At 39.8% G+C, this 25083-nt stretch overlaps 1 protein-coding gene across 1 annotated transcript in view; it reads left to right on the forward strand.

The window, feature by feature from the left end:
- mib1 (E3 ubiquitin-protein ligase mind bomb 1) overlaps positions 1–25083 on the forward strand; it is a 391483-nt gene that overhangs the window by 45472 nt on the left and 320928 nt on the right. Inside the window, exon 9 of the mRNA XM_018543427.1 lies at positions 1504–1655. Coding sequence (XP_018398929.1) covers positions 1504–1655 — 152 coding nt within the window. The remainder of the gene's footprint in view (positions 1–1503; positions 1656–25083) is intronic.

The raw sequence follows: 25083 nt of genomic DNA on the forward strand, positions 1-25083 counted from the left end.
CAATGGCTGATGTCGCGGAAGCGCGCTCTAGCTTTTCGCTCTTCCTAGTTTTTGCGCCGGAATGCGAGCGTCGTCATGAGCTTGTCGCAGATGCTATTTTACGCTTCGTCGTATTCGATTTATCGTAAAAACGATACTCGCCGATATCGCCTTTTCATCAAGTGAATTATTGTTGTCGATGGGCATCGACGGCATAGAGTATGTAAAATTCTTTTTTTTTTTCCAAAGAGACAATCTAGTAGATTTTTAATTTGAATGAAAATATTTAACCTTATTTGTTAATTTGAAATGACAGAATTGTCACTAACAGTGAAAAGAATATCTAGATTTTTTTTCAAGCGCTTGTTAAAAGCTTTTGTGGCAGCCATTCTAAAGTCCATCATTCTTATCACGCGTGTTTTCAAACGCAAATACTTGCATTGTCTGTGAACTGCACGCGTTACATCGGCCCATCGTTGTAGTGTTTATCCCTATGCTCGCTCGTTCGTTCATTCGTTCGTTCGTTCATCCATTTGTTTGCTAGCGACGAGTTCGTACTGTGTTGTTCGGCATTAATGGATGGCCCCTGTTTCCGTACGTTTTATCGCCAACTGAAGCTCATAGGTATCGTTCGAATCGTAACCGCCGGAGCCAAAACTGGCCGAAGCATTGATCCAGTTCTGTAGAGAATCCAGGTGAATAGTGCGGTTCCACTCGTTATCTACGGTGATCCTGTCTTTGAATTCTTTTCGGTTAAAAACGACTTACAAATCCTAAAAAGATTAACGATACTGGTGGAACGGAGGGAAACGATAGATTATCAGAATGCGCATAGTATTGAACATACATACGTTATGTGTTTGACATATAACATACGTTATGGAAAAAATATTTTATATTAAAGTATCGTGTATTAGACCTCGATGTGAATAACACAACCGTTAAAAAATAAAGGTTAAACGGTCAAGTTAACTGGATCTTTAGCGCTGAAACAATTCCACGTGAATTTATATACCACAAATCCAATCCTGCAAACTGCGTCAAATTTATTTTTAGTTTTGAAACGCAATTCTAGCAGAACTAGAGTAGTAATATTACCAATTAAATTAATAAGCAATTTAATATTATTGATGCTCACAAGCATTTTTATACTAATTTTTTATCCCTTCAAAATCTGTAAATAATTTTATTGCAAAAAATATTATACTTCGGAAAAAAATATATTAAACAATTAAACTATTTTGAAAAATAAAGTATTGTAAATGTGTGTGTGTGTGTGTGTGTGTGTTAGTAAATAAAAATTAATAATTCTTCAATTTAATGATGTAAAAAAGGAAAAAAAGATTTTCTTCAATTTGCTTGCTAATCTCGTGTTAAAATGATTAATAAAATTCTGTATTATATTACATGAACATCTCGAGGTATTTTATTTTTATCGGAATTTTAGCGTGTTTTATTTTCGAGCACTCTAATTATTGGAAAATGGAATATACGTGACAGAGAAGAATATTTTCTTGGTTGCAGGACTCCGAAGGTGACACACCTCTTCACGACGCGATCTCTAAGAAACGGGATGACATGTTGGCTCTGTTGTTGGACCACGCTGCAGACATCACCCTCACCAACAACAATGGCTTCAACGCTCTTCACCATGCTGCTCTTCGTGGCAACCCAAGGTGAGTGCTTCGCGTTTTCAGATGTGACGCTTTTGTCCGCGACGCTGAATGCGCCGTTCTAGAATTTAACCGTCAGGTAGCGAGATTCGCGGTGAAGAGAAACATCAATAAACAGCTTGCGCCGGATAACAATTACGCGCGTCTCGTTTCGTAGATCTAATGAATCACCATGTATTTTGAGAATTTGAATGAGAATTTGAACGAGAAATATCTCGTTAATCTCATACACGTGATTTGAATTATTATATAGTACGTTGATTAATATTTTACTTATACGCGCATAATTGCGACAGGAAACTTTAATTAAAATGATGAAGAGGTAAGTGCAAGTCTTTTTATCGGATACATGAGCGTTTAAGCTAAACGCGAACAATGGGTTTGCTGGATACGAGGCTTTTTTCGTAAGAAGTTACGAGTGAGATTTTCCAACGGCATGTCCAATCGGCTCGTTCTTTTTTCCGCTTTCTTTGTTCTCTTGTTCGACGAATCATAAAAGAACGTCGAACCACAGATGTTCCAGAAGCTGTCGTCGTCGACGATGTTCCTGTCATCGTCTCGACGAAGTCTAATCGATCCGGTCATTCTCGAGAGGTAGCGAGTCAATTTTACCTCAATTCTCACCTCCCGTCCTCCCGTTCAATTTAGCCACGCGGACTCTCGGAGCTTTTCGAGATTTGCCCACTTCTAGTTATTACTTCTCGACGCAAAGACGGAGTAACGAGAATGAGACGAGTGGATATTCCAATAAGGGTGATATCTAGTTTGAAACTACATTGCTCGTTTGAAATAACATTATTTCGTAACGACGATTCGATTTGCTTACTTATCCGAAATACGTCATCATTTGAAAAGGAGAAAGAGAATAATAAAAATTAGAGTTTCATACAATTTAAAAGAAAATTCAAAACCACAAATTTATGCCTTTTTCAGTCAAACACAGGATATTGGTGTGTAAAAAAATTATTTATTCAATTACTTAATGTTTTGGTTATATGTTTTGATCCAAGCTTTAGATCCTTTTCAGTGTCAATATAATGATGTATGGTGTACGATCAAGTGTATTGTTCCAACGAAATCATTACATTTTTCGGTACAATGATCTTTGTTAAAGCGCACAAACATTCAGATGATTTGTAACGTTTAAGTAGTTAACATTTCATATTTTTGCGCTTTAACGAAAATCATTGTACTGGAAAGTGTAATGATTTCGTTAAAATGATACATTTGATTAACACCATATACCATTGTATTAACACTAAAAAGGATCCGAAACTTGGCTTGGATCGAAACATATGGTTTGGATCCAAGAGCAAAGATAAGTAATTCAATAAATTATCTTTTTTTTTTTACATTCTATGTTTGATTTAAAAAAAGCATAAATTATTGATTTTGATTTATCTCAATTGAGCTTTTTGATTATTTTTTTACTATTTTATTTTATTTTATTGTATTAAAAGAAAAAATATGTGGCTTTATATATATATCATATATTTTTTGTGGCCATCTATTTTTTTATTATTTGCTATATTTTTTGTTTTTACTCGAGAATGCAGGTCAACAAATTTAAAAATTTTCCACGCAGTATTGTCTTGCTTCTGTATATTTTTGTTTTTTTTGTCTTGTTTGTTTCTTCATGTCTTTTTATGATTGCATAAGAGATTTGTTTCAACATTTCGCGTCTACTTTTAAATTCAGAAAATGGCGACACTAGATGCATTTACTATAGTAGTTTTATATAGTCATGATTATAAGGTATCTACTTTCAACTCTTCGGATCATGTGAACGTCAGTGATTCGTATAGTCGCTTTTACTTTACGACGTTATCGTTGAAATAACATGAAAATTTTCATTATGTAACGAGAAACAGGCGATATCTTGATTCGCAGATTATTTATCTAGACTTCGTTAATTCTTAGGTACGTTAGCAGTACCGTGAAATGAAATTAGAACAAACTTAATTCTCTCACAATAAAGAAAGATTTCGAAATCTGATGTCCTGAAAATTATTCAGTGAACAAAAATCTCATGAATATTTGATACTCTAGTATATGTTAGAGCAGTAAATTGAATATTATCTTGTACAATATATGAAACGAAACTGCAATTTTTATTACAACATATAATTGCATTAGTTTTATTTTACTATGTTTTTATTTAAAAATCTTTTTTTACTGCTTTTTGCGCAATAAATTCTTTCAATCGTATTGTCACGTTCTAATTGGCAACGAGGAAGAATAAAATATCGTAGAACAAATTTCCCTGATAAATCACCTCGCATTTCACGCTTCTGTTGTCGCATCAGTGTACATAAGACAGCGTGTATTGGTACGCGAACATTTATCTTTGTTCCGTTGCTACCAGCTGGAAAAACAGCAAGAAGGGTGACTAAATAAGGTCATGTGAAAAATTTTCGATTAGGTAGAAAAGAGATAGATGAAAAGAATTAGATCGATAGTTTTTGATATATTGCTTTGATCGAATGTCTCGGTTTAATTTATCATCTTAATTCGGGATCTATGAGGTATTAGTGAAAACTTGATATTGCTGTCTCTATTCCCATTGCTCAGAGCGAACGATAAGGTTAATCGTCCGAAGAGTATCGACGTCAAGAAACGTCAACTTTGCCGCCAGACTCTCCATAGCTGGGGTAATTATAGTGACTATCTTACGTAGGAAAGACGCTCGAGGGTGACTCGAAACTAATTCAGACTAGGATAGTTTGCGGTAAATGAGTACTCGAAACCGATGAGGTTTACTTTGCCTGTCATTATATAGACCGAAGAGCGAACGTTTCGCAGTGCGGTGCCTTCAAGTAGGCACCGCAATCACAGAAACGTATTAGCGCCGAGATAGGCAGAATGTACTCAGAGCCGTACAATCAAGGATCGTTTGCTCTTCAAGAAACAGCGGTCTCTGTTTCAGCGAAGCGAGATAAACGTTATAGTGTTCGCGCGCGTTCGATACAAACGCTATACGGGTCAGCCGTATTGTAGGAGTAGCGTTTTATGCGTGATTGCTCGGCCCGAATGTGAGTTTGAAGTGTCAGCAAGTGTACGTGTCCGTGTTCGTTACACTGGTTGCATTTCCAAAGTACACTTAGATAAAGACGAATGTTAGATATATGCACCAATTCCGTTTTCCTTCTTTGTGTCTCAATATTCTTCCGTAGTCTTGCTCCCGGTCATGGACGGGTCGCGGCCTTTCTTACGAGTCTCTCTTTCTCTCTCTCTGCTGCCCTTTTCTGACCCTCGCTCGTGCCCTGTTGGCCTTTTCTCGCGTTTGCACTCGCCCTCTAAAGGAGCCACCGGTTTCTCTCAAGATCCGTGCCATAGCGCTCTGAAGCCGAACGAACGGACGTCCGGAGACGTAATTTCCTGCTCTCCTCTGGTGCGGCCTCTCCCCATTACCCTTCCCTCTCTTGCCACGTCTGCTGCTTTGTAAGGTACATTCTCCAAGGGTTGTCGACGAAACTCCTCTCGTTTTCCATGCTTCTGCCCACGGTTTCTATACGTTTCAAAATTAGGATCGACCGACCAAACGTGATTGTGAATATTCGCAAAGATACATTGACAAAGCCTTAAATTTGCAATTATTACGAATTAATCACGTGTTAATTATTTAGCAACAAAAGATGTATTATTTTCACGACACGATGAAAGAATCGATGGAACATTCTGATTAAGTAAATTCTTGTATTCTTAAAACTATTTCTATTCAGAGAGAAATTCGATTAAAATTTCTATTTATTTATTCTAATTATTATTTAAAATACATGCTCTGTGTGACTTTATTATTATTATTACACTAAATTGTCAATTATATTGCATTTATGTTTATTATTATCTACTAAATTCATTGTCATTGCTAAACCTTTTCAAAGGATTATTGCCACAACATAATAAATTTCCACTCTACTCTGTGGAAGCGTAGCACAGCGCAGCAACGTGAAGTTACCGTATAATAAATAGTGCATCAGCGTTACATTATGACGATGAGTATTCTATGAGCCATAATATTTTTATGGCTATCAAAACGGTGAACCCGATTGCAATCAATAATGCTTTACTATTGTAAAAGTAGAGTACGATCAAAGCATCAGTCAATATGCGAGTGTTACAGTGAAAGGGCACTAAAATTGGTCGGTTATGCTATCCCTTTGTTATTGCCATATTGTAATAGCTTGTTGTTCAACCGTAATGGTCTAATGATTATGCTTGCGGATAGAAATACGAACATGCATCATATATTAAATTCTAATACGTGAATTATCCCCACTGGCACTTAAATTTATGGTATCGTCTGCGTGTCGACCTCTTATTGACTTAAATCACGAAATTGATATTTAAATTTCATTTTTTATGATTATTGCAAAAAAACAGCTTGATCTAGATAAGTGCTTTGAAAATACACACACATACATACAACGTGTATGAGATGAACATTATTAGATATTTTCAATTCTGATAATAAAATTTCTTATTGATTTACAAAGTGCATATATTTTTCTAATTATAACTTTGTTAATTACAATATTTTATGCAATTATTCCATTTCACGATATCGCACTGTATTCTGTACTCGTATTTTTCATCGCCGATGTATGCGAGATCGCGATCGTCTACGACCAAGTTAACGCTAATTTGGGCTGGCTCTGATGTCTCGCACGGCTTGATTATGTTAGTCACACACGTGGCACTCGGTGCCGTTGATCCAGCAACGTACACACATCGAGTGCCCGTGAGCCGCTTTGATCTTCCCTCGTGGAACCGTATTCTGATTGTGATACACCGAGTCAGAACAGCGCAAGATCCCCGCTCCGACAGTCAATTTCGCTTGTTTTGTACTATTTCGTCAGGACAGTGGTCACGTATGTTCCGCCGAAGAGCTTTGCCAGGACGAGAGTCCGGCGGTGGCTCGTGATTAAAATTTTGTTACCACGTAGCCTTGTGACTGATTTCGTACGGCTTTGTACATTAACGTGTCGTCTATCCGCAGTTCAGGTAGTTTTCGTTGAGGTAAGCTTCCTCTTCAAGCGTCAGAATAGACAGTAGTTATTTATTTCATTGTTATTTCGAATCGCGCGTCCCGGATTAAAGATGAGAGAACTGATCTCTACGCAAATATACTCTTAATTGTCCTTAGCATTTCTTTCAATCTGGTGTACTGTGGTGTGCCTCGCTTAAACTGTCGTCATTTCTTTTCTCCCAGAGGAGTAAAACACAGAAGAAAATTCATTCCATGGTACGCGCGGACTTTTGAGTTCTGACAGAACTTTCGTGCTGTGTTTCGTTTGGTATTCCTGGACACGCTCGCGCACGTAGAAATAGTGGTAGTAGAAAGTAGTAGTAGTAGAAGAAAAAGAAAACGGAGAAGTAGAGAGAAACTCGCGCGAGTATTCGGCCGTGCATTTCGTTCCGTGCGCTAAGACGTTCCAATCGACAGCCGTAAACTTCGGAATAGTTGTCGGAATAATTAGCTTCGGTTCCCTCACTATTGGATGTTCGTTGTAGTTAAGACGGTTTTACCATAGGAGGCACGGTGCAGGAGGACAGAAAGGGGGTTGCTCGGAATGGTGCTAACGATAAAGGCAAGGGATAATCATTTAAATAGCTCGTCGAGCGCAAGCCATTTAATTTGCTCCGTCGAGGATCTAATTACTTCCAATAGTTTGTTAATTTCATTCGCCTACTTTGCCGCCATTAAATAATTATTACAGCACAATGGCGAGAGGGAAAACGAAGCTCGTCGCAGACAATACGGAACGCTATAAGAGAAAGCAAGTTCAAGCAATTCCGAAAACGACGACAACCCCCATTTCCGTGTACGACCCCCGTGCGTCGCGTTAAGAACCGAGTCCGTTCAGTGCAGTTCAATTCAGTTTAACTTTAGACGAAAAACTCTCCAGGTATATGCGCAGTATTATGCGAACTGATCTGAACCGATCAAATGCAGCTTGTTCGCTGCTTAGATCGTAGCTACACGACGAATATAAAGATGAAAACGAAAAGGCAGTGAACTTTTATTAAGCACACTTGGAACTCTTTATATTTTATAAGAATTGAAAGAAAAGTTTTTAGTATTTGTGATTAGTAATATGTGTTACCATAGTTTTTGCTATAATGTTAGTATAATAATAAATATGGTTCTGTTAATAAATATAGTTGACATAAGAAAAGACTAAATTACAATATAATTTAACAAGAGTCGGTGTGTTTTCGCTCTGATGAACCGCAAGATTCACGAAACATTGATGTTAGCAGTGGACCACGGCGATAATCCGTAAACTTTTTGGCATTTCTAAATTTAATAAGTTAAATTGCAGAAATTATAGCCAAATTGCATAATTTATAGCCATTTTCAGTACTAACTACATATATTTGATGATGGAATTGTATATCCAATTATTATTACTAACATTATAACAATAATAATCATAATTCAATTATGGTAACATATAATTATACAGATATCAAAAACTTTTCTCTTAGTTAGCAGAATTTCAGATATTCAATTTTCCGTCACAGAAGTATGGCCAGAAATGCTTAATTAATTTCATAAACGTTGGTAAATGAGCGTATGTAAATATCTTTTGCAAACGAGTTCGATGAGTTAGTTTGGTCATTTCACATACGTTAATCGAACCGACGGTGTGCTGAGAGAGGGAAAGAGAGAATAGAATAACCAATACTTGTACAATATATTCTCGACGCAGGATGTGGTCGCGTTTATGTACATCACATTGGCGAAAACGTCTAAGCTCGCAAGCGGAGCTTTCGCGCGCGAACCCGTTCTCCAAGGCTTAAACTACAATGGCACGCTAACTACAGTCGTAGTCGTGGCACATAATAATGCGATGGCACCACAGAGACGAGCACGACCGATAATGTGTGCCGCAAGCGCGAGCTCGTATACATCCACGTGCGCGAGCGCGCGTGGGCGATTATATATGCGCGCAAGCGAGAGGCGGGATGCACCAACCGCGTTATATCTATATCGAGTTATAATAGTTCTCGTGTTAAATCGCATGAGAGCCAAATCGCTTGGAACTAACCCCAGAGTATTCCCGCACCTCCGCGATCTCTCTCGTTGTCTGTACCTCACTTCACCTCCTCCCTCTTCCGGTCCCACGCGACCTTTCTCGTCGGCCTTAGGAAATAATGCCGCCGTTTTCCACTAAAAATTATGCATTCAACCGTTGTTGGAAACCTTTCTTTTTCGCGCTGCTTCCGATAGCTCTTCCCTCTCTCCGGTCATTAATTAGGAACCGTAAGAAGCCACGACTTCTCCAGATTCGATCGAGTTACAACGTTATATTCTCGAAGATATATTGTCGGTGAAACCATAAAAAGCGTCAAGCTCTTTCGCGAAAACTTTTTATCGTCCCTTAAAGCCGTCTGTTCCCATAGAGGTGTAAAATATTGTCGCAGTAGGAGTTCCCGTTAGTATAACAGTAATTTTCTAATGATGGAAAGCGTCCTTGTACTTTTTTTTTTGCCTATTCCCACGCATGCCTTAGAAATATCGTTCGTAGTTGGAAAAATTTCGGTGCTACGAGTTTCAATTTATCACGCCACACTAATTCGCAACAATAAAACGGCTATTTTTACTCTCACCGCACTGTAGTCAGACGGAACATCGAATTTCCAGGACCGTATTTCTTGCGAGAAAATTTATTTGCGCTCTTTAGTGGGATGGCTAGCTCGCTGGATACGTGCGTTGAGAATTACTTCCCTGGCAATGTTCATTATTAATTCTTATGGTTCTATATTATTATGTGATAGCGATTCGAGCTATTGCACTTACACATAAGTAAGACTCATAGATTCTTCTTCTTAAAACTTTGTATTTACTATTTTTCTTTTGAAGATAAATTTCTCTTAAATTTCTCTTGCATATAAATTTCCCTCCTACCTACGAGTAAATTAATTAAATGTCATGATTTTAATCCGCTTAATGCTTTAGCTTCTGTTTGTTATATTTACGGACTATATATTTTTATATTATTACTTTCTAAGATGATATTTTTTTAATTAACACATTTTTTGATAATTAACTGATATTCTTGTGAACATTTTTGTAGTGAATAATCAAGATTAAACGTCACGAAATAGCATGATATCACATTCACATTCACAACTGTAGTTTCTTAATATCTTTTCAACGAATACATGCGAAGACTCTCGGCCGAATAATGAGATGTGATGTTCCTTGAAAGGATTTACAGGGTTAGAAAACATTCCACGAAATGTACGAGCCACGACACGGCTTTCGTGCGAGGATTTGGCTTTGGATTAAACGACCTCCTTGAATTCACGGCGTTCTCTCGTAAATTGCACCGAAGAATCCGATATTAACGTTAGCTAGAGTCGCGCACCCGTGCGTGGTATGGAGCCTGTGCTCCGAGATCGTGGATACGCGAGGTCGGCGATTGCTTGTTCTTCCAAAGTAGGTGAGGGCGGGGTGTATACCGGGGATATGTATTAATGCCTCAGACGTCGATCCAGCTGACAAAGCACGATCAGTGCAGTCTGACGAGTTCGAGGTATTTCAACAAGAGGATCATGACGGTTTTGAAAGCGCGGATACGGGTACTTGCGGCGAGGTCGCTCCAGCTCGTGGCGTAGTTCGCTCCAAATTCGAAAGATTCAGACCGTTTTATGATAAGAAAGATATCACGAGAGATGTGAATAAATGATATGATCATTTTGATTAAACAAAGGCTAATTAATATGTGCGATTCTGTTTTATTAACAGAACAGTTGTATAAACATGTCCAAATTATCAGGTATTCTTCAATTTCTTAATTATGTAAATTTAAATAAATACAATAACATTATGTTAACAATTTTATTTATAAATAAAACCAAAAAGATTTGCAGAAGTTATAAAAGAAAAGTATAATAAAATATATTAAATATTAATAATAATTTTATTTATTAATACAATTGTGTTGGCAATATTTAATATTTTATTATACTTTCTTTTTATTTAATAATTCCTATAATTCTTTTTGAACATTTATTCTTTGCAAGAAATAATTGCGGACATAGCTATATAATATACAGGGTGTCATTAATCGAGCGAATCACCTATCATGAGCAGGTAGAGTAGACCGAACTGAGTCGAAAAGTCCTGTACCATTTTGAGATTGCAGAAATAGTTAACGAGATATTAATTTTTAAAGATTGGCGAATACGCGCGTCCGTTCGGCCTACCACACATTGAATGTACGCCTACAGAACGCCGCGATGGGCGCGCGGGCCGCGGGAAGCTGCGGGACGGCCTGGCAAGCGCGCCGTTCAAGTCATGACGTTTGGGGGCTAGCGGTGGTGTGCGCGGCGCGGGCGGCGGAGCGCTTGTCAACCAATCCCCACTCTTCGCGCGACTAGCCATCGCGATAGTGAATATTCGGCGCTCCAGAAATTAATATTTTGACTGCAAAAATTGGGAAATGATCGAAATCTTTTTGAGAACTCATTTAGTTCGCTCTAAAGCGTGTATACATGCCCATGTACATACAGAAAAATATTATAAATATGAATTGTTTTAAATAAATAATAAGTGTACTATTTTAAAAGAGTACTTGATAATTGTACCGACAACGTTTATTAATAAGATAGAGCGGACTAAACATATGTATTTTATTGTATCTATATTAGGCTAATTTTATCCATTGATGGATGTCGGTCTTTCCCAACATTGTTTTTCAAAGGAAGGAGTTTGGCATTAAAATGCCACGTGTTTGCTATGCGTGGCGAGTGTACATGATATATGGGATCACTGATATATGGGACCTACAGTTTTTAAAGCCGAATCCAAACGACAAAGATACTTTCGGAGGTTTGCCATTGCTTTCCGAGAGGTGGCGATCAAATAAAATTTGATGTTTTGTTGGTGGATTTAAACCCTGGATTTTTGGCATAGAGAGCAGACGCGCTATCTTCTGCGCTACGATCGCCTATTATTTACGTATATTAGTTTATAATTATTAAGAAGTATTCTATTTCCATAATGATAATTGTGTATATATTTTGTGACATATGTGTAATATACTTCTGTCAGACAATAAAAAAAAAAATGGGAAAGTTATATACATTCTACGTTGAGGTCATCAGCTTGTATGTCCTACGTACAACTTCATAGGATGATTGTAAGAAGTGACGTCAGCGTTTATCAAATCTTTGAAAGGTTTCGATTCAGGAAGTCATAGTTTCCAGGTCGCTGGTCTGCTAAACCGCTATCCCACCTCCCAATCCATCTTCCATTTCTGTTCTTCTTAACTCCCTTTTCTTTTCCTTCTGTTTTTTACTTCTTTCTCTCCCTCTTTCTTAGAGTTTTTCATTTTTTTTTTATTTCTCTCGCTTTCGCTTGTGCGTTTCTTTTTCTCTCTGCCGTTTCCTCGGAAATTGGTTAGTTGCTTCCAATTCTGCGCAGGACTAAGGCAAGGAAGCGCGTAGCAGCATTCCTTTGTTTCTTCTACTTTGTCTTCGGCCTCGTCGAAACTTTCGCATCCGGAGTTGCTTCAACTTTTTTTTCTTTACGCCCCATCCGTCGATTCTTCTCTTCTCTTCAGCTACTGCGGATCGTCGCGAAACTTATTCGGTTAGTATCTCTATCGCTTCCGCTTGATCATCGACGCACAACTCTGTGTGTTATATAATAGTTTTTATTTAATTAATAATTTATTTAAAAGACTTTAATTTAAAAGATATTAATTTTCGAAATTATTTAAATAGCCACATATTATTCGAAAAAGTATGTATATTCTTATTTAACAAAAATTAATATTTTTGAATTAATATAATCAAATAAGTTTCTAATATTTATGAATTTAAATTTGTTATGAAATTATTGGTTACAATGGAATAAGTATTTAGATAATTTTTCTTGAATTTTCGAAACTGTGCTTCGTTGTGTGTATCTCTCTCCACGTGCGTCCGGTTGTCGTATTTCACTTTTCACATTGGCTCGCTGTACTGGCGGATAAGTGATTTTGTTTTAAATTTGCCGCACGCTCCTGTAATTAGTTTAACTCCGTTCCGAGAATTTATTAAGAAAAGAAGAAGGTGGTGCAAGACACCTCCGCGTTCTTTTACGTCTCGCGCGCGTTGCAAGCCGACGTTACTGCTCAAGCCCTCAGAGGATAGCTACGTGCCCGGAGATTTATCTCGACCCAACCAAGCGTTGGTTCCGTCACTTCCGCCAGAATTGTCTGAGAGATTTTTAAAGTTCGAGAGTACTTCGAAGTCCTCATGTTGTACAATCGTGCCGAAGTGTCTACACGTGCCTTCGCGCACGCGTGCCTCGTTCGAATCGGCCATTTTGTTCCCGATTGTCTTTCTCTTATTCCCGATTATGCATTATTAATATTGAATATTCATATATATACGAGGGACAGAGACAAGGAAGAAGAACTATAGAATGACGAGTCTCTTTAACTAAGCTCGTTATAGCAATGCTTTTCTTTGTTTCACACATCTTATAATTAGTTTTAAATAGCGTTTATTTTTCATTCACGATCTGAGAAGGGATTTCATGCTGTTCGTGTACGTTTAGTAAACTTTCGATAAAGAGGTGCAAAGAAACGATGAATTTTTAATTTTCGAAAGCGAGAGCTACATCAATGAGGTATACACAGAATTGCGAGAGCAGCGCGTCTCCAAATAATCCTTTTCACTAGTCGCCAAAGGAAATAGGTTCCCGAGTTCGCACCGAACATCCTCTTCAATATCGCTCTTTCTATGCGCTCGGTAATAAATCGCCGGCGAACTAATATTCCTGCGGCGATATTGCTGGTAATATTACCATGGTAAATGATCTCGATCACCGTTCTCGAGGGAGCCCTCCACATCGATATTAAAATAGGAATCCACGTAGCCCTCCAGGAGATTTAATTTAATTTAACGTGTGCAGCATGGGTTGTTCTTGCAATGACTGATTTTACAACGCGTTTAATCACAAATATTTTCGTTTAATTAAACTCGTTATCTTTTTTTTGCTATAATGTTAGTTATTTATTATTGTTTTCTGATTTATTTTCTGAATATATTAAATGCATTTTCTCTCCCTCTCTCTCTTTTCCCTCTTAATTAGTCGTAGTTATTATTTTTCAAGACAGAGCGTGTCCTCATTAGATAACCAGCTAATATATTTAACGAGAAGAACGATTAAGACGGCAGCGATATTGCGCCGCGTGTTCGCGAAGTAATTGCATCTCCGGCGCGTAGCGCTTCTTGACTCTAAACGGATCGGTTTTCGTTCCTGGTCTTCCTTACTTAGGATACATTCAAGTGCCTAGTTAAATCCTCGTGATCTTAAATTTAAGTGCAGTACTGGGAGTTGTTAAGCCGAGTTTTATAGGATCCCGCTTCCGCTTTTATGGAGGCGTCATTTGCCGTTTCTCGAATTCGGAGTATGAAAGTGGAAAAGTAGACGAGACTTGAGGAGGACGACAAAGAACGCTAAAGGATGTAAGAAAGGGAGAAAGATCTAATCTCGTAGAAATATCACTCTACCATTGCAATTTTGCAATCAATCGCTAATGCTCAAAGGCTGATCCTTTATCATCTTCCCTCCTCTTGTGCTTCCCTTGCTTCTTCTCTTTGCCTCCTTGAGTGAAACGATTATTTATGACGCGCCATGTTAAATCGATCTCTTTCGCCGTCGAGATATCTTGGACGATTTCAGAACTGACCGAAACTTCGTCCCGATTATAGATCCAGTGGAGCGTAAGTGACGACGATCGTTTTAGGTCAGCGTATCTACAAGTTTGCAGTTTTAGATGTGCATCCAAGATGTTCGCGCGAGATTATGTTGTCAAGACCAGCAAATGGATGACTTTCGTTACGCTGATTAAAGTTTCGCGTGCTGTTTAGTTGGACGGTAATTACGTTATTTGTGCTCAATGCCGCAGAACTGATAGATGAACGAAAGTATGCTGACTAGTTTATAGCAAGCGAAACGATTTTAATTAGTTTATTAACTCGCTATACTGTATTATCATCGTTAACTCTCCCGTTATTTTATATTTGCTATTTTTATGATTTCAAATAAAGTTTGCTAAACTCAGTAACAATTTTGTTATCTAACTTTGAACGTTGCAAAATGATCGCATGAAAAACGTATGGATAATCAAGAGTATTTACATATTCGTAGGATTTTATTTTACCTAAAAATTCTGATTGCGCATTTTCTGAAATACCGGCCAGCACGTGTGCTCATCTTTCCGCTTGGGTATTCCTGCTTACTTGTTCGTTATCGCGGAAAGCGATCTCCACCCCGGATGACGCGGAGGTGCGAAATGTAAAATGGGCCGTTTTATCAAAGGCGAAATTCGCCCGGAGACTGAAATTTGTCCAACGTAGCGGAAGCCCTGGATTACGATGGCGGGCCTGTCTCTTTCTCGCTTCCGTCCATGGCTGCTCCGCACCTCGCTCATCTCCATCTTCTTTCTCGCGTCTCGGTTCCTCACGCCCTCTCTTCTTTGAGAAAAAGGGTAACAAAGTGTTAAAGTTTTAATCCGAGAAGGAGCACCGCCACGCGCAGACGAGGAGCGAGAAACTGCGAGAAACTGCGGGTGGGAAGAACTGTGAGAGGGCTGGAGAGAATGAGAAATAGAGAAAAGAACGAAAAAGAGTGGCGACAAGAGGGGGATAGAAAAGAGGACAGAAAAGGAGGGCGGCTAGAAGGTTACTGGTAGTGAGAGGAAGACGAGACGACGGAAGGAGTAAGAAACTGCGATAGAACAGAGAAGAGAGCACGTAAGAAGGAAACGGGGCGACACGACGGGGGGAGGGGGGGGGATTTTTCCTGAAGTCGTAGCGGAGGGTGAGTTGAGCCTGGGAGAGGTGAATCTAGATTCCAGGTAAGTGGGTGGGGTAGATGGAGCGACGAGAACCAGGCGAGAGAGGGTAGTGCTGGTGGAGAACAGGGACGGCGGGGACGCGGAAGAACCCTCGGTAATGGTAAGGGTAGATGGGTCGGTGCAAGGGTGTGCTTGAACAGGGATTTACGGAATTTATCACTTGAATTCCCTGTAAAGGATTAGCAGACATTCCCTCGCTTCGGCAGAGACGTAGGGGGTTACTGCAGTGGGTTACCTACCCTACGAACTTCTTGGGACGATGGCGTCGTCTGCTAGCTCTGCGGACCCGATTCACCCCACCCATATGTGCACTTGAATTTCGATTGCGGTCACTAAAACGATGTCTCCATCATTTTATATAAATAATGTATAATTAATTAATTTTTTATTTACAAAGATCGCGCGGATATTGCGATATCATCTCACTGATTTTTATCGTACTAGTTTTATTATAATATTATGTATTCTGGAACTCTCTATTAAATTCCCACGAATAAAAAAGTATTAATATCTATAGTGATATCCTTTCTTTTCTTACTTCAAGCTATAATGCATCGATCTAGTATTGTTAATAATTCGAGTCAGTCACAGCATCATCTGTAATCTTGCATCGCAGGAGCTTTCGAAAACGGGTCTTATTGAAATACCTTGCGATGCTATCGAACGATACAGTCGTTCCCTCCGCGCACATGATATTCCTCGAGTGAGTATTCAACACCAGTTGGATTTCCTGAGGACGACCCTTCGCGTCGTATCGCCTACATTTTACGAGCCTCGAATTGTCCGATAGGACTTGGCATTTCCTTCTTGGATTCCATCACATGCCGCTTGAAGGGGCTGTATAAAGTTAGAATATTTGAAATTTTTTTATGATCCGTAGAATTAGAAGCGACGTGACAATTTTTGGCGATCTGTTTCTGTGATTTTTCAAATTTATTTTTGCATTTGCTTTAAGAAATACAATGTTAGTTTTGACATACTCTATCCTCTTTCTTATACAAATATTTTACATTTAGATCTTTTATATGAATGTATTATGTTGTAATTCCAAGACGCATTTTTACTGCGGAAATTTGTATAACGTATACTATTTATGAAATTCTTCAATATTTTGAGATTGATATAACTGGTTTTGTACTTGTTGCAACATTAATATGTAATATAAGATCTGTTTTATGGCTCAACTATTTTTGGAACTTAAAATAAGATAAGTTTGATATTCGACGAAAACAAAGAAGAGAGTACAGTTTAGTGCAGGAATAAAAAATTAGATCTATATATTATAAATTATAGTTGATTTTAATTTATTAAAACATGTGGGAACTTGAAATACGCTACCTTTGATTTTTTTTCTTCTATGGATGTATCAATTTCGCGATAGAAGAACAAAGTTGTCGTATCTAAAGTGTGCGATTCTCAGCGACGTTATTATGTGTACCAGCGATTCGATCGACTCCCGCTTTTCTGCCGATTTGCTCTCACAACATCTCGAAGAGAAAATATCTGCCCGGGATAAACGTCCGCGTCCGCGTTCCCGTTTCTCTTTTTTTTTTTTCTCCATTTCTTTACCATTCCATCTCACCCCGCGTCCGTATCAATCGACGACAGTTCTGACCGTCCCGGTGGAGGCTAAAGCAAACCTTAGCTCGATCTCTTTGCGCGGTCTCATCCATCCCCTAACGTAAACGTAAACACGGATATCTATATACAAAGAAGACCATTCGAGCGGGAGCAAGGTTGTACCACGTGCCGGGGTAATACATCGAAGGGGCTAATAAAATATGAAAGGCTCCCTTCTGTGTACACGATTTCTTACCTTTCTCTTTTGTTACGCGAGAGAAAATCGAGGGTCGAATGCGTCGAGAGGCGACAGGTGCGACGAATAAGAGCCGTCATTTCTCCGATGAAAATTCACCAGAAGGGTTAGACAGATTGTAAATTTTACATTTTTCTCAGAGATGTCCTTTTTGAATAAAATCTGGACAATTTTTAGATCAATCTTCGATTTTCTCAAATTTGTGAAGTATTTTATTCTCAATTGAAAAGACATTTGGTGAAAATCAGATTCAAACAGAGAAATTTGTTTCGAAAGTTTACGCGTTACATTTATGTTAAATAATGATTATTTTTGAATTTATATATACTTGTTTTTTATAATATATGAAAATTCATTGAAATGATGAAGCTCGAGCTAATGCGCACGGAAAATGAAAAGAGGTGAAACTTCACGACGGCGAAATACCCATTATTAGAATTATTTGTTGCTAAGAAGGTGAAGACTATAGGAGGAGAACACGGTATACGCGAGCAGAAACTGAGGAATTATTCCACAGTCTTTCTAAGCGACGTGTAATACTGAGCGAACTCGCCGAGTAATCAGGATGCGCGCTGCGAAACGTAGCGGCAGCAAATTCCGGGGTTTCTTCGCGAACCTCGGAAGTAACCGCTCCCGCGTAGAGCAACGCACGTTTGAAACTAACACAATGCACGAATACTTCTGTCCTGCGCGTATAGTGGTACGGGGATAGAGGACGGGGGATAGAGAATGTTACATAGAATAGCGTACATACAACGCGTATATAAGAGGAACTCGAAGTACGGCCGTATCGTGCGCAGCAGGGCAATTCGAACTCAAAAGCTTCCAAACATCTTCAATATAAGTTAGGGAACTGTACTTAGGTTACCTCCGTAACCAGGCCCGCATACGAAACAGTCCTCGAATAGTTGCGCGGTATTCTCCTTATTGCAGATAGTACATGGCTTCTTGCCTCTGTGGCACCCCCCCCCCCCCTCGCCTTTTGCCCCCGTGCTCTAATTAGCTCTCGAATTAGACGTGCGAATTCATTGACCGTTTCACTTCGAAAACGATCCGAGATATGTCGATGACAGGGCAACACGGCAGAATTTGACACGGAGAATGCTGACCGTGTATGAGGATTGTGTGATTTTCTGTACGCACAGCTCACGAGGCTTCGGATTCGCTGCGGGGATTAATTTTGTTGCCCGCCGATTCTGCGCGCGATGTGTTGAAATGGCGTTGATGATGTTCAACACGCGCGGCCGAGTTCATTAAGTTTGACGCCCACACCGCCTGATTACGGACGAGCAGATTTAATCATCGCAATTTCACGGTCCGTCGTTCGCGGTCGGTGTTATCGTAAACTATCAGAATATTCCGGTACTATAATGTACATACTGGCCGGCCCGATTCAAAGATCTATTGTACGCGCGGCGACGTGTCGAATTAATTTGGCGTTCGATGAGAGCTCCACTCTCGATCATTAATCGCGATTAATGTAATCAATCCGCTCACTTTGACAAACGCGATTAATTGCGTCCTTGACGAGCCGTGTCTCGCAATTAGGAAACATTCTTTGAAACTTGTTACCGATATGGCGACGCTATGGTTTACGTGCGACGACAGGGTGTATTTTCGCAGATAATTATAATAGTTTACACTGTGCTGAGTCCTTGATGACACAGGTGCATCGACTGCACATTTGCGCCTCTTTCTCTCTATCTCTTTCCCTCGCGATACATGCAACCTATGCGTGTGGTTCGCCTGGCATATATTCGCATTTGCATGGCTATGTAAATACACATTATATAATGACAACCGGCCGGCGCAGTATTGTCTCGGCTACACAGCTACGCTTCGAAACAAACCTGACGGCGGACCGTTACTCCTGCTTTCTGGAAGTAAATCGAAAATCTTACGAGGACGGAGGAAGATTGCGATGCAATCTTCAGGTTGCTGTCTTCGGTGCGAAAAAGTTAGTAGCACGCGATGCAATAATTTTGCTATCTACCTGCAACGAGGAGACGCCGTGATAGGTAGCTAACTTTAAAAATATTAACGTACTCTGTCAAAGAGCTTCAGAAGAACTTTTGCAATGATATATTAAAATTGTTAAATATATAAAAGTATTTCAAGCTTTGAGAGGGAATTTGTTAAACTGTAAGTTTTACCTATCTACTTTTGACTCGCATTTAATTTAAAGTTTTTCTAATGGTGAGGACGCTCGCGCGGAATATGAAAGATCCAGGTTCGATTCCCCCGAACGAGGTAATATAATAATTCGCAATAAAATTATTTACATGTTTTAAGATGCTTATTTTAGCACTAGATTATTAAGATCTTAAGATAATGCCTATAATTGTGATATTACTACACTGTAGCTTCGGTTTAAAACTGTGTTTTAAGATCGACAAATTTGTCAACACACAATTAGCTTAAACTGGAAATTGTATAAAATTAAAAATATTAATAAGAACGAAGAATCACCTTGACATTTTCACTCACGTGTATTTAAAGTTCTGTTCTGAATTTCTAGAGAAAGCTCTAAAATGAATGACACTACACACCAGCTATTTTAATAGATATCTGCCATTACGTAATATCATACTCGAAAATAGTTTATTATTATGCACTTCTGTTATCGCATATATATATATATATATATAATATCTATCACGATATCGTTCTGAAATGTTTGATTTTTAGAAGGTGGAAGGTAAGTTAGATGCGCAAGTCTATACGTTATACCTTAGTGGGACGTCCGCGTTCGCTTATCTGCATTTTTTAAAGAGGAAAGCGTATACTTGAGGAATACTTGGCGCCTCTTATCTCCGATATAACACGGAGGTGCACACGCCGACTGAAGTCAAGAATATTTAATGGGGCGTGGAGAAGCGCTAGCAAGTGCGCAAATAAATTCGCGGTGAGTTTATCGTCTGTGAAAATGTACTTTCGATTCCTCTCAATTTCACGAATCCCTCCGGCGCGTTTTCGTATCAAACGCAAAACGAATTTTCATTGTCACGCTCGGCGGGATAGAATGGCTCGCCGATTGTGATACATTTTTCGCGGGAGCAGGCGCGCGCACGGATCGCCGATTGTGTTACTTTCGAGAGCTTGTCCGATTCGCTATCGTTCGGCGTCTCACAGTTAGCGATCCATTTCGTGGCGAGATCGCATCGTCGCCGTGAATCACCGTTTGATCAGACGACGACGATTTGTCGTTTCGTTTGCTGACCACAGATCGCCGGAAGAATGGCCTCGGAAGTGCTACCCGCTGGAGTGTCCATATCGATTTCTATTGGACCCATTCCTATTTATCTCCCTCAGGTTTTTCAGTTGCCTCGACGAATCGTCGAAAACTTGCTTGCTGGCGAATTCAGAAGAGAGGGGTTAAGGAAAACTCGCTCGCATACATCGAATAGAAACTGTTTTCTCAGCGTGCAGGAATCGTACGCCATACGGATCTGTGAGATCGCGCACAATGTATCCTTCCTCCTTCCCCTTTGCTTTCACGAAAAGTTTTTCCGCACGCCAGGCATTTGGGCAATACGGCCGGACGGACTGGCAAAACATCTCTCCGCGCCGTCGATATCCGCGTCGACGTCGGCGTCGGTATTGTTGCAGGAGCGCGACGCGTGCGAATTTTCTGTTTTGCCGGAACTACTTCCCCGGAAGAGCTTTTTGTCTCATTTCTGCCCCTCGCTGTTTCCTCTTTGTCGGTACTATCATTCTCTCCTCTTCCTAAAGAAAGAGAAGCATCCCGGCGAGTTTAAGAAAGTTGTTCAATTCCTGGCGCAAGTATGACACCAGTGAATCTACCGAAGCTACCGTGAAAGAGCACGGAAATGCTTTTTGTCCGCGTCCTTTCTTGCTTCCCTTCCATGTCTTCTGGAATACTGTCCTCTGTATCTTTGTGAGAGAACTCGTCGAAACACGTATCGCACATCGACGATATAGGTTTGTTGAGATATAATTTACGTATGCTGGTTTACTTCCGCGATCAAAGAAGTATCTGTTTTCTTCAGCTCTTCAAGGAATTGCTGATGATACATCGCAGACCTTGTTCGAAGAACTTGTTCGCCGCATTGTCGCTCGCCGGAATTCGTGCAGCTTTAAATTACGTAGCGTGACATTCGCTGTGCTCGTATCCTCCTTCACGAGCTAAGATATCGTCGCACGAGGTGCCTGGCTTACCAAAGTTCCATTTTGCAGAACTTGGAGCTCTGCTGCCGTCGATAGGAATGAGGCGGGGGCGGCCAAGGGGCAAAAGCACAACTTGCGAGACAGTGCAGCCGGAAGTTCCACACTGAGCTTGCGAGAACTTACTTTTGCCGGTTGTTTCTTCGTCTTTCCCGTTCTTCTCTCAATCCTTCTGTCAGTTTTTCTCTTCTGCTTTATTTGATTCTTTTTTTCCATGATATACGTATCGACCATCATATAATTCATCTTTGAAAATTCGTTTTATTCGTTAGGGTAACTCCGATATTTATGCCATGCGAAGATTTATGCCACAGAAGCCTGAAAAAAAGTAAGGATAATTAGTACTCGATCAATCAATGAAATTATCGTCACTTGAATCGCGCGCGATATCAAAAGATTTAATCCATGTAGAAATCATAACTTCTAAAAGTGAATTAGTGCATTAGTATGTGTACACATACACGTGTGTATATTATTCTTTAATTTTTCTAATTGTCTTATAGTTGATATTATCTTTATCTCTTTTCTCAGTATTATTAAAGTTAATATTGATTAACGAAAAATCATGATGGTTGACTTAATTGTGGGACAATTAAAATATCGTTACGTTCTTTATTGAATGAGAAGTTACCAAACATTTTGTCAATTCGATAGTGTAAGGTTTTACGGATCGATTGTAACATCATAAACGTAAAATTATTGTGATTCTATATTGACTCCATACAATTTTTATTTTTGTGACATTTATTATGCTTCAATTCGATTTGTTTTTTATATTTATGTACGACTGACGAAGACTTCTGTAAGGTCTTGAAACAAGTTTTGCTTGAAATCTTAATGTATCTAACACATTAAATTTTAACGATTTTGGACATCCCGTATGATAAGCTCGTCTTGGCCGAGTTTTATTATTAGAGTTGATATTATATATTATTATCATTTCTAAATAAAACTTTGTAAACACATTTTATAAGTTACTGTATTACTTTAGGTCTTTTTTCTAAGCATTGTTAAATTTTTTATGAGTCTTACTTGTGAGTACATCTCTACGGCAAAAATGCAAAGATTTTAATTAATACATTTTCAACAAATTCTTTTAATACATATAAAAAGTAAATATTTTATATTTCTAATCTTTTAAAGTAGCATAAATGTAATAGTAAGCAATAGCTTGATAAATTTTCGATAGCAGCATTTTAACCGGAGTTACTCTATAAATAATTGTTCATGTTGTCTCGTTTTTTAACGAATAACACCGAGTTATGCACGGGCGTGTATATGCACGCGGTTAACGGCCCGCGAATTTGCGCGATTACGAGCTCTATCGCTCTACCAATTTGATCGCGTGCGATCGTCCAAATTACTTCGAAATGGCGCGCAGAACTACCGTCCGCGATTTACATGTAAATCGCGGGAACACGGTGAATAGCCTTCGTATCCTTTCCCATCGTTGTCGGTCTTTCTATTTGTTCCAACGGGTACGAAGTCCTCCGTCGAAGTGTTATAGCGTGCGAATAGAAAAAGGAATATGCTTTTCACCGTCGTAGAAAGATCTTTTCTCGCAATCGCGCGCGATTTAACGCTGAATACTTGGCACGTTAGAGCATTCGTGCGGAGTTATCACCAAGGTGATTTGCGGCGCAAAGGATTCCGGCTCGCGGTCGGTCGATGCGGACGTATATAATGGGGGTCGTGGAAATTTCGCTGACGTTATAGAAATCTAGGACAAGTTTTAGAGAGAGCGGCTCTAGAAATAAGTGTTTAACCTCGATCCTTGCCATATCCAACTATTCTAAATCCAGTATGTAAGTGGAGTAGATAGCTGATAGGAGATACCAGATAGCGAAGTGCAGCGTTGCATGCATCCATCTGTGACGGGGAGGGGGGCTGTTCGGGCACGGGGGCGAAGAGAACCGAGACAGACTCGTTCGAAGTAGCCTGAATGGACACGAAATAGGTCGGGTCGATGTTGCCTACGTGAGCTGCCTCAAGGAGAAACATTCGTAATGCTCGCTTTAAAGTCAGATATCGGCCGCCGCGAGGTAACCGGACGCCGAAATAAGAAAAAAGTGTGGCAGAGATTAATTAGCGATAACGTGATCGGGGATGTTCGTCGCCAAAGATTTTCTTCGTTAACGTTCCAGTATTTATTTAAATTTCTTGGATTTACATAATTCAGGCTGTAACAAAAGCGACTTGAATAAGTAATCGGTGCAAGATAAACGGCGCATTTTGTCGTACAAAAAGGAAATAAGAAATGTGTACTTTTAAGTTGGAATGTTTCGCTATGAAACTTTCCACGTAGATTTCCTTGCTATATATGTAGAATATCATGAAATCGCATTTAAACTTATCGTCATTTTACAAATATCGCAAGAAAAAGACAATGAAGCGGAAATAAAATGGCTGGATAAGGAAAGTCTGTATTTCGTGGAGATCGTGATCCGAAATAACAGTCACTTCGATTCGCGTGGCTTAAGTTTCAAACTTCGGAAATGGTTCCACTGCAGATTGAACCTTATATTATCTTCAGGTTAAAGGATAGCGATTTCAAGTCTGAAACCTTTACTTTCTGAGGGTTGGCCAAGTTGTAGAACGATAAAGACGTTAGAAAATGTCGAGTATTAGCTTCAAGAGACAGTAGAGATTTCGCGCACGTGTGCAAAGAAAGGGAACGATGTAACATTAGAAAACTAACATGAAAGTCGTACAGTTTTAAGAGTGAAAACTTCTGTTATGGAACTGCTATGTTATTCTAGCATATTGTATTATCGTTCGTAAATCGTATCTCCCTGTGGCTGCTCTCTATCCTCGCCACTTTCGGGATGGAACCACGTCGTTTCTTAAACTAATACGGTAAGCACCGTCGCAGAACGATCGTTGATGCTACGGCGGAAACGATAGAGGCGGAGGCAATGGCTGCGGTCGCCGGCATTAGGGGTTTTAGGGAGGCTTTACAGGTTCGTGGGTGCGGAGGTGCTGGCGGGCAGAGAGGGGAAACAGAATGGAGGGCCAGCTCGGGATTTTGGTCGGAGGTCGGACCGAGCTTGCACTGTTCACGGCGATTAATTCATTGCCGCTTACCGCATATCGCTTTTTGCTCCTCGAATCGCTTGCTTCCTACTTGTCTGCATTTCCCGATTCTCTTCGTCTTTCTATGCGCGCCGTCTTCCTTCTCCTCTCCATTGTACGGACCTACTGCTGTGGTTATTTGAAACAATCTCAGTGTTTTCTTTCTCAGGCACGTACCATCCCACAAGAACGTGGTTCATGCGTTGGTTGAAACCGCGTTAAGCTGAAAGTGGTGAGAATCGATGCGGTCCACTTGCCTGTCTGCCAGTTGCGATGCTCGTACACACGTGCGTGCACACACGTCGAATTTAACCGGTCGCTTTGCTCGCGGGAATTTGAAATGCAAAACAGAAACGCGAGTGGACGCCGATAGCGCAGGCAGGCTGCCGCGTGGGATTTTCTGCGGTCGCGGCGTCCCCGTGCGCTTTGCTGTCGGCGGTGGTATCGGTGTGGCACGTTAACACTTTTTGATTTCGCTGAAGCTGTCGCA

Source organism: Cyphomyrmex costatus, unplaced genomic scaffold, assembly GCF_001594065.2.
Source record: "Cyphomyrmex costatus isolate MS0001 unplaced genomic scaffold, Ccosl1.0 scaffold374, whole genome shotgun sequence".
NCBI classification, from domain to species: domain Eukaryota; kingdom Metazoa; phylum Arthropoda; class Insecta; order Hymenoptera; family Formicidae; genus Cyphomyrmex; species Cyphomyrmex costatus.